At 40.3% G+C, this 16,566-nt stretch overlaps 1 protein-coding gene across 4 annotated transcripts in view; it reads right to left on the bottom strand.

The window, feature by feature from the left end:
- Positions 1 to 608: 608 nt before the first annotated feature.
- SCML4 (Scm polycomb group protein like 4) overlaps positions 609 to 16,566 on the bottom strand; it is a 200,375-nt gene continuing 184,417 nt past the window's right edge. For all 4 annotated transcript variants that reach the window (XM_073627032.1, XM_073627031.1, XM_073627030.1 and 1 more), the window contains one exon: positions 609 to 8,790. In XM_073627032.1, coding sequence (XP_073483133.1) covers positions 8,665 to 8,790 — 126 coding nt within the window. In that variant the 3' untranslated portion in view covers positions 609 to 8,664. The remainder of the gene's footprint in view (positions 8,791 to 16,566) is intronic.

The raw sequence follows: 16,566 nt of genomic DNA on the forward strand, positions 1-16,566 counted from the left end.
TATTCCCTGTGCTGTTTGCCTTACCTTGTAATGATGGGCTCACATGTTGCGGCTGAAATTTGTGGTGTCATGGCTAATCGATTTCCCGAGGTCCATGTATTTCTACAGCTAGCCTGTTCCCATTTGTTAAACAGACAAAACAACTTCCTGTTGTCCAGTGTCCACTGCATGGATTGCCATCCATTCTGTGTCACATCACAAATGTGGGTGTGTTAATGTAATAAAAAAAAACATTGATTTGCACTGTATAGACAACTGCACCCATGTAAATGGCCCCCAATACCTCAGTCACACATGGAGCTTTATTTATTAACTCAATACAGTTTCAGATTTTAGATTTGTAAATTATGTTGCGTATAGAGAACTAGGCGATATTCATATTTATATGATACTTCAGAAAATACTTTTTTATATAAAACATATATAGTTATGTTGGAAAGCAGCACCCATGTCCTGAAAATTAGAAATACCATCTAATTTCCTTATTTAGATGAACCTCTTAAATACTTATTTAAATTACAGTTCCATAGTGAAGGAAAACTATAGCATGGTCCCTGTAATTGGCTTAATTCTTATAACTGGGTAATATAAAAAATACACAAGAGGAGTATGTTTTAAATAATTCTGTTTAATCACAGTCATTTATTTGACAGTATTGAAAACATAAAGCCTTAAATATGAAAAACTTAAAAAGGTACTTTGAAATATAATTAAAAACATTAAGGCGAAGTATATTTCATTTTGATTAATAGGCAAACATCAGAGATACAATGCACGTAACAGTCAATGTACAATTACAATATTCAAAACATGCCTCTAAATAGTGACATCATACACTTTAATAAATTACAAATAAAATATATGAAAAAGCACATTGACACTTTTTACATTGTACATTTGGTAGTATTTCTCCTAAAACACTGTATACATCAATGAATTGGCACCACCCATATGTAACATGCTGTTCTGCAGCATTATGCTGTGAGTTGGCTGCATCTCAGACCGGTGCATGTGAAGATGCAGTCTTCTTGATACGTGATACTATGCTGGTATGCCTAAAGTATATTTCCACACTTGCAGCCATATTAGGTAACATCTACTTTATATTTGGTACATGTTCCAATTCATTTTGCAAATCCCACATATCTTTCCTCTTCTATGTAATAATTAACCTTATCTGTGTTGTGCTGGCAAATATTCATTATCAGTTGTAAACTAGATGTGCACACTGTGGGGTTTATTTACTAAAGCTGAAGCGTGCAAAATTAGGCTCGCTTCTGCATAGAAACCAATCAGCTTTCAGTTTTTTTTTTTGCCAAAGCTTAATTGAACAAGCTGAGGTTAGAAGCTGATTGGTTTCTATGCAGAAGTGAACCTGATTTTAATTCTCCAGCTTTGCTAAATAAACTCCTGTGTGTCCTAACAAAGCATTAAAGATATCAAGGCCTGTGTAGTACATTGTATGTTAACACACTTTTAAACAAATGTGTTCCCTAATTGCATTTTGCAAGCTATTTTGGACAATACAAGCTGCTTATAAAGTCCTATGTATAAACTCGCTCCTACGAAACAACTAGAAGGGTAAGAAATATATTTAAAAATGATTTTAAGGTATGCCGTGTGCACGGGAACACCTAACAATTATATAGTGGGGTTTACTCAAAATTGATTGCAAAGGTGAAAGTACACTTTAAGTATTGCATTTTATATCAGAACATACTTGCCAACATTCCCTGACACAAAATCATACTCAGCCCAACGCAACAGAATAGATCTAAGGAAACTTGTACAGGCCCACTAATATAATGATGAATTATCATTTCCTATGAAGGTAGCTGTAAAAAAACGTTGATAGGCCTTGGGCACTCTTGGCAAGTATGCCTGGCGTACTTACACATGTATGAAAAAAACATAATTGCCATCTAGGGAGTCTTCTCTACTACCCTAACACCAGAATAAATATTAAAGGAAACACTTGCCTCCAGCTGTGCAAATGCAGGGGTTTAGCTACACCAACTAGGCTGGGTGGGACCTTGAGATTCTGTGTCCTGTGGCTAGCACTGAATCTCAATGTTATCTACAGTAAATATAGCAGCTTTCTAAGACTGTCTGTGCTCCAAGAAGCAACCTGGAAACCGGAATGGCCTTTGGAAGCCTCAACGTGCCAAACAGGGCAAGCTACCATTATGATCTATGATTTAAATTTGACCATGTAATGTATGAACTGTTATGACATCTAGGCCAATCATAGCTACTTCATTAAGTCAATATGTCTCAACAGTTTTCCAGCACCAAAGCCTTAAAGCCCATAGGCACAGTATAATAATGAAAAACCTCTACTGTCACCGCTTACCAATATTTGCTCTTCTTGTTTGCCTTGAAATGGAAATCTCTAGGCTCCTTTATCTAATGCTACAGTAAATAAGTGTAAGAAGTAGCTTACCTTGGTACATTAACTACAATATTGTATTAGATATTTCAGGTATGTCACTTAGATACAGTGCTACATGAAGGTCAGTGATAATTTTTGCATTTTGGTGTACAGTCAAAATATGTGATTAAATATGTGATATATTATTAGACAAAAGTTGGTTTTTCATGTGATGCCACTTGATTTTAAAAAGCACATATATATTATGAGACATTTACTGATTTAGGCTGGGTTCACTCATGTGCGGCCATGGGTTCGTGCCTGGGGTCTGGCGCGTGTCTTTTCACCGGTTCAGGTGCGATTCAGGTCTGAATTTTTGCCTGAATTCGCACCTGAACCGAACCCAAACATGCACAGGACCCTTTTTCAACCCGGACCGCAGCCTTCCCGAACATGTGTGAACTAACTCCATTGAGAGCCAGTCACACTTGCCTGTCATGCAAATTGGATGCGGTGAAACCCGCATCCAACTTGCATATGTGTGAACCCAGCCTAATTATTTTTGTTTGTCTGTTTAGTCATACAACATGCTTTTAGGTTTATTATGTAAAAAATATGGTTGTTGTTATTATGGCTTTTCCTGACCATCTGTGTTTAGCTGTACTGCATCATTTATTTCTGCATGATAGACTTCATTGCAAAAAGACAGTTAAGAGTTATTTTTTATTAGCACCATGTATATAATAAATATATATAATATTATCAAATAGAATTAAGGTATAATATGAAGATTTTACTTATGTATAGCACCAAAATCTATTGCTGGCCCAGACTCCAGACTAATTCATATAATTCATGCTTTGTTTGTAAAATACCTTTTTAAGCTGTACATTCGTATGAGAAGCCTCGCCTTAAACTTGTATGTTACAGCTAAGTGCTAGGTGTTAAATCATACAAAAAAAAAATCTATATAGTCATCTTCCTGCTCCAAGGAAGAGATACTTAAATATAACGTATATATTATGTTAGGTAGTTTTCAAACTTTTTTGAAATCTGCTCCTCATTTACAGTTCCAGTTTAATGCTTACGATAGGGGTAGCACATTTTATATAACATCTAAAAACGTTCATTCCAATATAATGTTCAGGAATATATCATTTATATTAAGGGTAAATTCTTCTAAAACTTTTCAGAACAAGAAGTAATTCCCAATATAATGCAAGCAAGATTTACAGGTTTATTTAATAAGGCAGTGGAAAATGCAGCAATTATATAAAAAAAAAAAAAAACAGATTTTTAAGTGGTTGTTAGGGACTACTGCACATTGTATATGGCATTTTGCCCTAATAAAGCATCCTTACTGAGAAGAACACCTGTGGCCAGGCCTGAGAGCCTTAGACTTAGTGCAAATGCTATGTAAGCTGATCTGCCAGCCTAAAAAAAAAAAAAAAGTTGTCAGATGTTGGGCTTTAAAAGACACTATCCATATCTTCAACTCCTAACCAACACATGAGCTGCTGCACTAATAATTATGTCTGTGGAATGGGTTTTGCTGGAGTCAATGTTCATCCAGATAAATGTTTGCATAGCAAAGTGTGTAAAATACTTAACGAACTATTACCAGAGGACACCCGCATCTCTCTGTCTCTGTCTACCATCCACACTGGGAAAGGTGGTTAGAGATCCCATAGTGCCCCTAAACCATGGTACCGTCATTTAGATGTATAGTGGAGGGAGAGAAATGGGTGCACTTCACTATTTAGACATGAGAAAAACCTACAGGAAACAATTGTGTGATATGCTATAAATTGTATGCAAACATTTATCTGTGCAATATTTGTAATACTGATAGCAATGGCTGGAGAATACATTGAGATTTAGTTTTGAAGAAGTACTGTCTGAGAAATGTGTAACCATTTATACCCCAAACAGGCTCCAAGGAAAAGTGTACAACCTAAAGTCTCATCAATGGACATGCTAACACTGAAGTATACAGTGTAAAAACAGTTAAAACTGTCAATTGATGCTTAATAGCTTTTTAATGCAAATGTAAAAAAACAATAGATACTTTTTTTTCTATTTTACATTTATTTATGTATAAAATATGATTTTATATGATATCCATTTGCTTATAGTAGTAATAACCTTAATGCTTAATGATAAAGTCCTATGGGGAAAAAAAGTTGTTTTGGTATAAAATTAAGGGATGTCAGCTTTTAAATTGAGTCATATTTGAGAAGAATTGCCACCACCAATATTGGTACAAATAAAAAAAAAAATACAGAAATTGTAAATCTTCCTCATTATATCCAAATAAAAAAAAAAAAAAAAAAGAAATATGGCCTGTTGGGCTTTAAAAGAGACCATCCAGATTTTCACCTTCTAACCAATGTATGATCTGCTGTGCTGATAGTTAAGTCTTGCTGACAATATACATAATGGATGCATGTTATTAGACTCTGTGACAAAATCAAAAATACTCTAGGGAAGTTGTCTATAGCATATTTTTAACAGAAATGATCGAAACATAGTAATGATAGTAAATATAGTTAAAATAGAAATAAAAATGTTAGTCCAAAAGTCCTTAAGATGGTCACAATGAGTAGTCATCTTGTTTCACACTAGAGGGCACTGTTTGGCAACCTGTGTCCTCATAGGACCTATCACAGGTTGAGTACTAATTCAACAAAACCTTGAAAAAAAAGCACTGAAGATATACTAAGTGCAGTAACCTTCCGTGACCAATCAGAAATCTCTTCTTAACCAACTTGCATAAAGTAATCTGAAATCAAACTTAATGCCATGGATAGCATTTTGCACTGCTTCATTGAACAATCCTTATGTCCCCTGGTTATTAATAGACAAAAATGCAGGTTTTATCTTCATAATACAAAACATATTGATAGCTGTATTAGCTCCAGTCACAGACATCTATATAAATAAATAAAAATGAATTATTAAGAGGAAAAACATTTCCTCTTGTTCTCGTACAGGTGAGAGGTAACATCTTTTCTCTTGGGAATTTATACAGATATTTGTGGTTGGAATTCTGCTTTAAGGGCTAAGCTACATGGACGATTTTAATCTCTTGTTGTTAAGAGATTTATCCAATTGCTGACAGTTACTAAAAAAGGTCAAAGCTACACAACACATTTTAGTAGCTAAATCCTGCTTCCAAACATCAGTAAGGTTAATCTCTAGGTGTAGCAATGATCGCCAAATAAATGGAACAAATAGTTCCTTTTCCTCTTGTGTGCCATATTTACCTACAGGTAAGCTTATAATAAGGCTCTGTGCCATGCCTGGGGTGTGACGTCACCATGGCAAGGCCAGTCACACAGCCAAAGTCCACGAACCCGGAAGGCAGACAGGGTGAAGATGGAATCTCTGTCAGCGGTCACAGCGCACCGCTGGATGGCTTTGTTTTAACGTACGTATTTCATAATGAGCTAGTATGCGATGCATAATAGCACATTATGATATTACCTTGCAGGAGGGAACTTTTTTTTTAGATGCTTTACTACCACTTCAACTCCTGTTCAATTAAAATAGCACTTTGCTAATATAGTCGTTTTTCTTTTTATCATAATAACTGCGGATTATAACATTTTCCTTGGGAAAGAGCCACAAAACATTATCAGCGTTTTTTTTAAGTAAAGCAGTTTTTAAGTAAAGCATTTATCAATATAGAATAGTTTGAGTACTTATAGTTTGAGATTTATTTAAATGGGCTTGAATTGTGCTGCCTTAAAATGTTAGGCTCGGTTCACACATGGGCGGCACGACTTGCAGGTCGCCTCAGCGAGGCGACCTGCAAACGACTGCCGGGGCGACTTGCGAGACGACTTCTGCATAGAAGTCTATGCAAGTCGCCCCAAGTCGCCCCCAAAGTAATACAGGAACCTTTTTCTAAGTCGGAGCGACTTGCGTCGCTCCGATTAGAACGGTTCCATAGCACAGAACGGGAGGCGACTTGTCAGGCGACTAGGTCGCCTGACAAGTCGCCCCAGTGTGAACCGAGCCTTATTGTTATTGTGTTAAATATGTTTGTACAGTTGTCATTATGTAATTTTGTTTTGCTTTGGACTTCTGTTAAAATGACTATTTCGTTACTAAGCATGAAGCAATGCCTTTTTAAAATTTGTGCCATTTTTTTATATGACATTAACTGTCAATAAGTGGCAAGTGTTGAACTAATTGTTATGTATTCTGTATGTTCCTGTGGGCAGGTCAACACAATATAACCATGTCATGTGGTAATAATGTACATGTTTCCCTTTTGATTGATAGACATATGCTACTATGAAATACACACTTTTTCTTTTTCGCCCAGCATTGCTTCTTTTATACTGTACAAAGAAAAGTGTAAAAAAAAAAAAAAAGTCCACATTTGAAAACCAATAAATTCCCAGTGTACACTGTGAATGATATAACACTGCAATTTACCTGTAAATTGCAACATTTTGATGGTTAACTCTGATGCATAATTCACAAGCTACATAAAAAATTGATAAAATAAATAATACATTAAATGAACATTCTGATTGGGCCAGCATTCAGGTCAGGCATTTCATTTCAAGAATAGCACCCAACCCTTCATTTTACAGTATGTGTCAGATAGATGGCAGTCACTGTCAAGTATTCTGAAATCTAATATAGTTAGGAAAATCAGAGAATATAGCTTCAAAGCACCTTGTTGACTGCATATTTCAAAATACGTAATTAATAATCTTTTTTACAATATCTTATTTAAACAATTTAAAAGGCATTACAAAGTGACACTGATAATAAAGACATATTCTAAAACAAAACTGGTGACTGATTTGTGCATTTGAGCAGAAAGCTATTTTGTTTTCATTTGTATGCATTTTTAATTTATGATCCTTAGATTAGGGCTTACTGTGAGCTCATACAATTACTGCCATACACTGTATGCAATTCAAGTGTGAAGTGAATGAAAGACAGGAATCAGCTCTAGACCCAACCCGGTGAGGGAAGGCTGTCTTTCATTTACTTCACACCAGAGTTAAGTAGTGTATGGTGGTACTTGTATGCTATATTATTATTATAGTATCTTAGAGTGAGACGCGCCCTGTCTCTGCCAGCACCTGAATACAGAGTGTAAACCCCGAAGACTGACACTGCGGGCTTGGAGCCCATTATGACATGGTACTGAGGGTCAAACCATGTGTCAGCAGCATCTTTTATTTGATATTTTTAAAGAAAATCAGAAACAAATCAAAGATGTCTTCCTAACTGATGTATTCCCGTACAAAATATGTATTTTAGTTCAAATACCTGCAAGCCTTTGGCCATGGCACAGTAATTGTCCTGTAGCTGGTAAAAATCGATGGAATCATGGTACAGGGAGAAATACTCAACTGCTTCCATGGCCAGATGAGCCCCGTGTGGCTCTGTCTCTCCCTTGCTAGAAACTGACAGAGTGTTTCTATCAATGAGGGAGTGATGTCTCACTTATCTGGCCATCAGGGGAGTGACGCATTGAAACGGGTGAGAATTTTCTTTGCACCTTTTAGCTATCCTGTTGGAACAGGATCAACAGTGTGCCATGAGCCTTATATAATGAAAGCAACATGATCATAGTAATCTGTAACAGATGCATATTGGCACATGTGGATTAGAAGTGAGGGCTTATTTAGCAGAATAAATTGACATTACCAGGTCCCTTTTTCTGTACAGTGTCACCATACCTGGTGAAGGGACCTGAGTTGATGCCTGCAATACTCATCTATTCAGTTAGCTGATAAAATGAAGCACTTCAGCAATACTTTTTCCTCCTTCTATGTATTGTTGGCTTACATATTTACTGGGTTTAAATGCAAGATACAGGCAAGATAACAAGCACTCAGTATGCAAGTTTTCTATATAAAAATGATTTGTATAGCAGCCAAGTTTGTGTACCCAAAAGGTGTTATTCTTTAATATCAAAGTGATACCTCCAGCATTCACAAAATTAAGTTCATATGGCAATTCTTGATTGGATGTTGCATCTAGGTGTAATCTCACAGCACCTGTCCTATAAATAGTGCAGCATCATTGTTTGGGTTCACATGCTTGTTTTTTGCAATGTTTAACAACAGCCATCTACTGTAATATCCACCATGTAAACTGAATACCTTTGTCAGTAATAAAGATAGGCCAATATGAAAATTACACAACCATTTGTAAAACACAAGCCTATGAAAAAATAAAAAGAGGTGTCAGAATGGCCTTTGGATAAGGCAACATGTTACCGCTCTTGTGTGTTAAAGTTCTATTTAATTGTCTGAACTTCAGAACTTTGTTTGCTTCAGCTTATCAATATGGTAGCAAAGCTTCAGAGCAGGCCCCAGTTTTAGTCCTAAGTACTTCATAACCATGTCACTCCTCAGCAACAACAGAGCATTGCCATCAATCTCCTGCAGAAAAGAAGAGAAAGATTAACGTGCACACAATTGTACAAAAGAAGATATATTATAGTATAAATTCATTACCAGGCGTTGCATGACCACATAGATCAACTTTGAGCAACATGTTTTACTATACACTGGCTGTGAAAATTTGAATAAAATCTGTATACAGAATCCCTAACAATGCAGCACACACCTGTATGGTAACTGAAGGTTAAGCCTTTGCTCTTCTGGAATTAGGGGACTATTCTTTGTGGCTACACTCAGTTTGGTGTATGGGACTATTCTCGTAAAACTATGTGACTATTCCCTTTGAACCTCTCTGGCAGTACCTCCACTTTGTTGGGCCTTTTGAATTCGAGTGGGACCCCAAACTTAGATACATATAGCTAGTACCCAGGCAATAAGTTTATTGCAGAAAAACTTGGAATACAAAACAGGAGTAGGTAGAATACCCAAAGAAGACAAGGGACCTCCTTTCTCTGAAAGCCCAACTCTGGGCACAAGAAAAAATACTCATGCAGTAGGGCCCCTGAATGCTACAAGGGTTAAATACTCTTTAAGTATAGGTGTAGAGCAGGGGTAGGCAACCTTAAAGAGGTGGAGATCTAGCTGAACAACATGGGAGAAGGCAAAGATCACCGGGAAAAGTGTTGTCTCCCCTGATTTAAACTTCTAATTGCTGTACTATCATTTACTGTGCATTGCACAGCAATCATGGGTTTAATTCAGGTGGTAAGGAGGCAACATATCGCCTCCTTACCACCTGTCAAACACACTCAGGTCGCTTTTTCACTTTTTCAGAGGCGCAGCAGCATCTGCTGCACTTGGGAATGAGCCCTTCGTGGCATTCGGCAGTGCATCAGTGTAAAAGTAGCCCTATACTATTATGCCAAGTATATTGCTTCACACTGATCTGAAGATCTCTTCCTTCCTGCTGCTGGCACCACTCTGGAGACCACTAGCTGGGAAAAGAGGTGAAGTGCAGTTGGTATCACTCTGTGAGGGACAGGAGCCAGCACTACAGAGGAGACATTGGCTAATGTGGCTCTTGCTCCCTACTACAGCTCCAACTTTACAAATAGTCCCTCTGCATTGCACTCTGCTTGATGCTCTGGAATGGCAGGTCAGCAAAGCCCAGACTGCGATCTACCAGTCACCATTCTATAGGTTGCTGACCCCCGGTGTAGAGAAATAAGGTGTAATACTTACCCTATTCCTTGCTCCAGCAGGCTCCCTCCATCTAAGTGGCCAGTCCACCACCGCCTTCTCTCTAAGTTGCTTTGTCCAGTGGCCACATCAAGTATAATGCAGGACTAACAGCCCTGCGCGGTACATGATGATGCTGTGGGCCTGGCCACAACTAAGAACCTGGGAGTAAACAGGAGAGTGATGCAGCCTGCTCAAGGGAGGAATAGAGCAAGTAATAAAGCTTCTTGTACGCCTTGTTATTTTTAATTTAAATACAAGAATACATACGGTATGAATCTGAGATACGATGTTGATCTTTTCCTTTGTTAAAGGACATTATTATAATAATGTTTTTATAGTGATTTTTTGTGCTTTAGGATATAGATGATTTTTATAAATGATTGATACTATATATTCCTTTTTTTCCTCCTTTTTCCTTACAGATCCATTTTTCTTTCAGTTGTTTGTGTTGTCTGTGACGTCACTCAATTAATTGATTGGAGGGGGTGACATGCATTACTTTGTGCATATATATGTATTGTTTGTCACTCTCAGACTGTGCTGTGAACAAGGCTTGTGCCGAAATATGTTAGCCTGTCTTTTTAACTTGGTTATGCTTTAATAAAGATCACAGATGCAATGTCCAGCAGTGCCGGCTCATCTATTTGATTCTCTCAGTTTTCGTTCTTTGGATGTGGGAAGGGCACCCTTAGCTTGAGAGCACCTGGACTTGGGTGTGCCGCTGCATACCTGTTACCTGTTACTTGGATATCATTGCTTAGAGCGGTGTTCACCTTGAGTTTTCAATTAACAAGCATTTAATATGGAACAATACATTTCAGCTACCAGAAGCTACCAGTAAATAACACAACCATGTCTTGGACACAAAGGACTTGAAAGGAGAGAAGACCTGGGTAGAAGCAGAAGGGCTCCATAATAACAGAAGAACTAAAAAGAAAAGTCTGTGCCAGAGAGGACTTCACAAGACCAAAGACATAACTTCACCCGGAGATAATACTAGTGCCTGATTTCTGCAATCTGGTTGTCCTGGTTGCCTACAGAAATCATAAAGCCACTATACCCCAAGCTAAGTGACCCTTGTTTTGTGTATCCCTTTAGTATACCAACCATTTTCAATGCTCATTTGCTAGGAAGGATACATAGCAGATCCCCAAAGCAGAGATTCCTATTGACGATAGGACCAGGTTTTTGACTGGAGCAGTAGAACTGTGAAGGTTCTAGTAGCTTTTATGCCTATCACTTCTGGGATATATGGGTAAGGCATCAGCTGCAATATAATCCACCCTTCAAGACCCAGGACAGGGTCAATACCCTGAGACTCCAAGGAAGCTTCCGGACCAGTTTCTCCAGCTATTTAACATTTTGCTTTATGCATCGCACTAGGAAAAAAACTTTTGTGACTGGGCAAAGTAAATAAATATGTGAAGTTACCCGCTAGTCATTCTAGTTAACATCTAGGTTCTCAGGATAACTCAAAAGAGGCTGAAAGATAACATAACAAAGGGAAGACCACATAGTACAAGCACCCCTACCTGCCCCAATTTACTGAGACAAAAGCTTATCAATTCAAAAGACAAGCAAAGTAACCTGGCATATGCAATTCAGTGTAGAGTGGAATGCAAAGACCCTCTACATTGGGGAGACAAAACAACCTCTTAACAAACAACTTGCCCAACACGGGAGGGCAAATTCTACAGGTCAGGACAGTTATTTTACACCTTAAATTAAATGGAAATCCTTTAACGCACAGTAAGATGCACAAAGCTATCGCTGTCTGAAATAACAATTTAAAACAAGTGGGGACGCATTAGGACCTACATAGTACCCGTACCAGGTATGAGGCCCCATAGAGACCACTGCCTCCTTAGTTTAAATTTGGTCTATAACAATGAGGTCATCATGCATGGATATACCATGGTAGTAGAGAATGCCACCCAAAGTTTAACTAACATTTTATGGCTTTGTCTAAGGAATTAATATACTTTCTAATGTAAACCTAGTGAATTTTGTACTTGCCAAGAGATAGGCAATAGAAGGAATGGATCTGCAGTGAATATGCAACAGAGACAAATATCCATTTAAATTGATAGGATTTGCCTAGATCATAGCGACATCCACATATTTGGATTTAATCGATTATATAATGACTCAGCATACAAACAACGCCTGTGCAAATGAAAACAGAAAATGGCTTTAATGCTCTACATCTAGTCTCTCTGTGTAAAGGTATAGTTATCTATATGCAAGTAAGAACTTTTGGGGTAATCTTTTTCCACATTGTACTCTTTGTGCAAAATAAATATTGCCCATTGTTCCTAATGTAGAAATAGGTTCACAAGTAAGTTACCTAGTGGCTTACAGCCGCTGTTAACTGTGCACAGGTTTGCTGTTGCACAATGTTGTGTGATAAATCCTAGGCAAGTACTGTCATTTAGCTATCTTCACAAGGACCCTTTGTTTTTACTTTTAGACATTGTTAGCATTTTTTTCCAAGTGGTTTTTGGTTACACAATTAGCAAGAATGAAAATTGCTAACTTATCATCTCTGCTGATTTATTATGCCCTAGTAAAATCTGAGAAACTGAGGCATAAGTGTCAGTTAAATAACCTACATGATTTACTTAAATTGCATTCATTATTATATTACATGATATTTTTTCATCAAGATATTCAACTTAGATAAATTAACCATTATTTTATTGGTACCACAATTCTTTCCTTGATAGACCCAACCTAATAATTATCACCAATAAGTATCTAATAGTATTTTAACTGCTTCCCGACCACCGCACGCCGATGTACATCGGCAGCATGGCACGGGTGCGCAAAAAGGGCGCACCCGTACGTCCCTTCGTAATCCCGGGCTAGGGGGCGCGTGCGCTCGCCGCCTGCGCCGCTCACGCACTCGATGTCCACCAGTGGCCCCCGACTGCGACAAGGAGAGGCAGAACGGGGTGCCTATGTAAACAAGGCATTTCCCTGTCTCGCCTAGTGACATGACATCGGTAACAGTGATCTCTGTCATGTCCTAGATAGTCCATCCTCCCTACAGTTAGAACAAGCTGAGGGAACACACTTAACCTCTTGATCACCTAGTGTTTAACCCCTTCCCTGCCAGTGTCATTTATACAGTAATCAGTGGCTATTTTTAGCTCTGATCGCTGTATAAATGTCAATGGTCCCAAAATAGTGTCAAAAGTGTCCGAACTGTCCACTGCAATGTCGCAGTCCCGATAAAAATCGCAGATCACCGCCAATACTAATAAAAATAAAATAATAATAGAAAAATGCCAAACATCTATCCCATATTTTGTAGACGCTATAACTTTTGTACAAACCAATCAATAAACGCTTACTGCGATTTTTTTAACCAAAAATATGTATAAAAATACACATCGGCCTAAACTGAGAAAGACATTTTTTTTTTATATATATATTTTTTGGGGATATTTATTATAGCAAAAAGTAAAAATTATTGCTTTTTTTTCAAAATTGTCAGTTTTTTTTGTTTATAGCGTAAAAAATAAAAACCACAGAGGTGATAAAATACCACCAAAAGAGCGCTCTATTTGTGGGAAAAAAAGGACATCAATTTTGTTTGGGTACAACGTCGCACGACCGTGCAATTGTCAGTTAAAATGAGTCAGTGCCGAATCACAAAAAATGCTCTGGTCATTAAGGGGGTAAAATCTTCCGGGGCTGAAGTGGTTAAGGAGCGATACTCTGTGTGATATTCTTTTAAATTGATGTTTATATACAAAATACTTCAAAACTTGATCATTTCATTTCCATGCGGCAAATTTAATTGCTCCATGTAAAGAAACACTTTAAGTGGATTAAATAGATATATCAAAATCCTGTTGTCATTTTTTTTTTTTTGCAACAGTGAACAGAGAAAAAAGTGAGAGCTAGTACTGAAAACTGCCATTTAGTAAAAGCAGCACCATTTCCTGTGGCTAGACATCTTCTTCCCCCCAACCACCATCTACTACCAAACAAAATCACATCTTCGCCACAAATTTAAGGCAGTAGTACACATATACTGTCATCCTACTTCCACATCTTTCTAGTCCTTCAGTTTCAATGTAGTTACATTCACTTGCATATTGCAGCTCTAGTATTTGCCAATACCCTTAAATTATACATTTTAAGCTCTTAAACATTGACCTACCAACAAGATGTTTATTTCAGGGAGGCTGCGGTGTGTAAATGTAAGGGTCGAGTGATATTATTTTATTATTATTATTTTTTTACTTCAGGTACTTCTATAGCGACGTCAATTTACGCAGCGCTTTACATATACATTGTACACTCACATCAGTCCCTACCCTCAAGCTTACAACCTAAGGTCCCCAACACACATTCATACATACTAGGGCCAATTTAGACAGAATGCGATTAACCTACCAGTATGTATTTAGAGTCTGGGAGGAAACCCACACAAGCACTGGGAGAACATGCAAACTCCAGGCAGGTGGTGCCGTTGTCGGGATTCGAACCAGCAACCCTTTTTACTGCTAGGTGAAAGGGCTATCCACTACACCACTGTTTACAGTGCTCTCAGGATTGGTCCTCGTGCGGGGCCTTGAATACAGAGGTTTGGAGAGACATGTAAAATATCTCTATACTTGACACTATTCATTTTCTGTATAGCCGATTGCCAAGCTTAGAAAGTCTAATCAAAGCTAGACAATCAGCTTCTCAGGGAGAGGGAGAGAGGGAGAGGGAGAGAGAGAGAGAGAGAGAGAGAGAGGGGGGAGGGAGAGAGAGAGAGAGGGGGGGAGAGGGAGAGAGAGAGAGGGGGGAGAGGGAAAGGGGGAGAGAGAGGGAGAGAGAGGGGGGAGAAGAGAGCGAGAGGGGAGAGAGAGAGGAGGGACAGAGAGAAAGGGAGAGGGGGAGAGAGAGAGAGAGAGGAGAGAGAGAGAGGGGGAGAGAGAGAGGGAGGAGAGAGAGAGAGAGGGGGAGAGAGAGAGGGAGAGAGAGAGGGGGAGACAGAGAGGGGGAGAGAGAGAGAGAGAGAGGAGGGAGAGAGAGAGGGAGAGAAAAGGGAGAGAGGGGAGGGAGAGGGGAGGGAGAGGGGGGAGAGAGGAGGGAGAGAGAGAGTGAGAGGGAGGGAGAGAGAGAGAGAGGGGGGGAGAGGGAGAGAGAGAGAGGGGGAGAGGGGAAAGGGGGAGAGAGAGGGAGAGAGAGGGGGAGAAGAGAGCGAGAGGGGAGAGAGAGAGGAGGGACAGAGAGAAAGGGGAGAGGGGGAGAGAGGGGGGAGAGAGAGAGAGAGGAGAGAGAGAGAGAGGGGGAGAGAGAGAGGGAGAGGAGAGGGGGGGAGAGAGAGAGGGGGAGACAGAGAGGGGGGAGAGAGAGAGAGAGAGAGGAGGGAGAGAGAGAGGGAGAGAAAAGGGAGAGAGGGGAGGGAGAGGGGAGGGAGAGGGGGGAGAGAGGAGGGAGAGAGAGAGAGTGAGAGGGAGGGAGAGAGAGAGAGAGAGAGAGAGAGAGGAGAGAGAGAGAGAGAGAGAGAGAGAGAGAGAGAGAGAGAGGAGAGGGAGAGGGAGAGGGAGAGGGAGAGGGAGAGAGAGAGAGAGAGAGAGAGAGAGAGGGAGAGAGAAAGGGAGAGGGGGGGAGAGAGAGAGAGAAAGGGAGAGGGGGAGAGAGAGAGAGAAAGGGAGAGGGGGGAGAGAGAGAAAGGGAGAGGGGGGAGAGAGAGAGAGAGAGAAAGGGAGAGGGGAGAGATGAGAGAGAAAGGGAGAGGGGGGGGAGAGAGAGGGGAAAGAGAGAGGGGGTGAGAGAGAGAGAGGGAGGGGAGAGAGAGAGCGAGAGAGGGGGAGGAGAGAGAGAGGGAGGGGGAGAGAGAGAGCGAGAGAGAGGAGGGAGAGGGAGGGAGGGAGGGAGAGGGAGAGAAAAGGAGAGAGAGAGAGAGAGAGAGAGAGGGAGAGAGAGAGAGAGGGTGAGAGAGAGAGAGAGAGGGGGGACAGAGGGGGGAGGGAGAGAGAGAGGAGAGAGAGAGAGAGAGAGAGAGAGGGGAGAGAGAGAGAGGGGAGAGAGAGGGGGGGAGAGAGGGAGGGAGCAGTGGCGTTGCTATGGGGGTGCGGGGGGTGGCGGCCCACAAGGGGTGACACCGGGGCCGCGGGCTAAACACTACTATAGATTGCCTCGGAGCGGTGCGAGCAGGGCATCCAGCAGTGCGGGGGAAGCTGCCTATAACACTCCCCCTTCAGGTTAAGCTGTCACTCGGAGATCTCCAATATCTCCGAGGCAGCAGAAGTTGGTGGGCGGAGCTGGGGGTGTGGCCGCACCACCTCCTCCACTCCTCCCACAGATCCCTTCACACTGGCTGATCCCGCAGCTGAAGGAGATATAGGCCAGGACACAGCAGACCCGCCCAAGTCTTCATCTGCAGGAATGAGGCATGCTGTAAGTTACTGCACAGCACACTCACTGCATAGAGTCCCAACCTGCCCTGTGTTACCCACACCTGCCCTATACCACACCAACCTGCCCTGTACCACCCCAACATGCCCTGTGCCACCCCAACATGCCCTGTGCTACTCCAACCTGCCCTGTGCCACCCCAACCTGCTCT

The sequence above is a fragment of the Aquarana catesbeiana genome, linkage group LG04, assembly GCF_042186555.1.
Source record: "Aquarana catesbeiana isolate 2022-GZ linkage group LG04, ASM4218655v1, whole genome shotgun sequence".
NCBI lineage: Eukaryota > Metazoa > Chordata > Amphibia > Anura > Ranidae > Aquarana > Aquarana catesbeiana.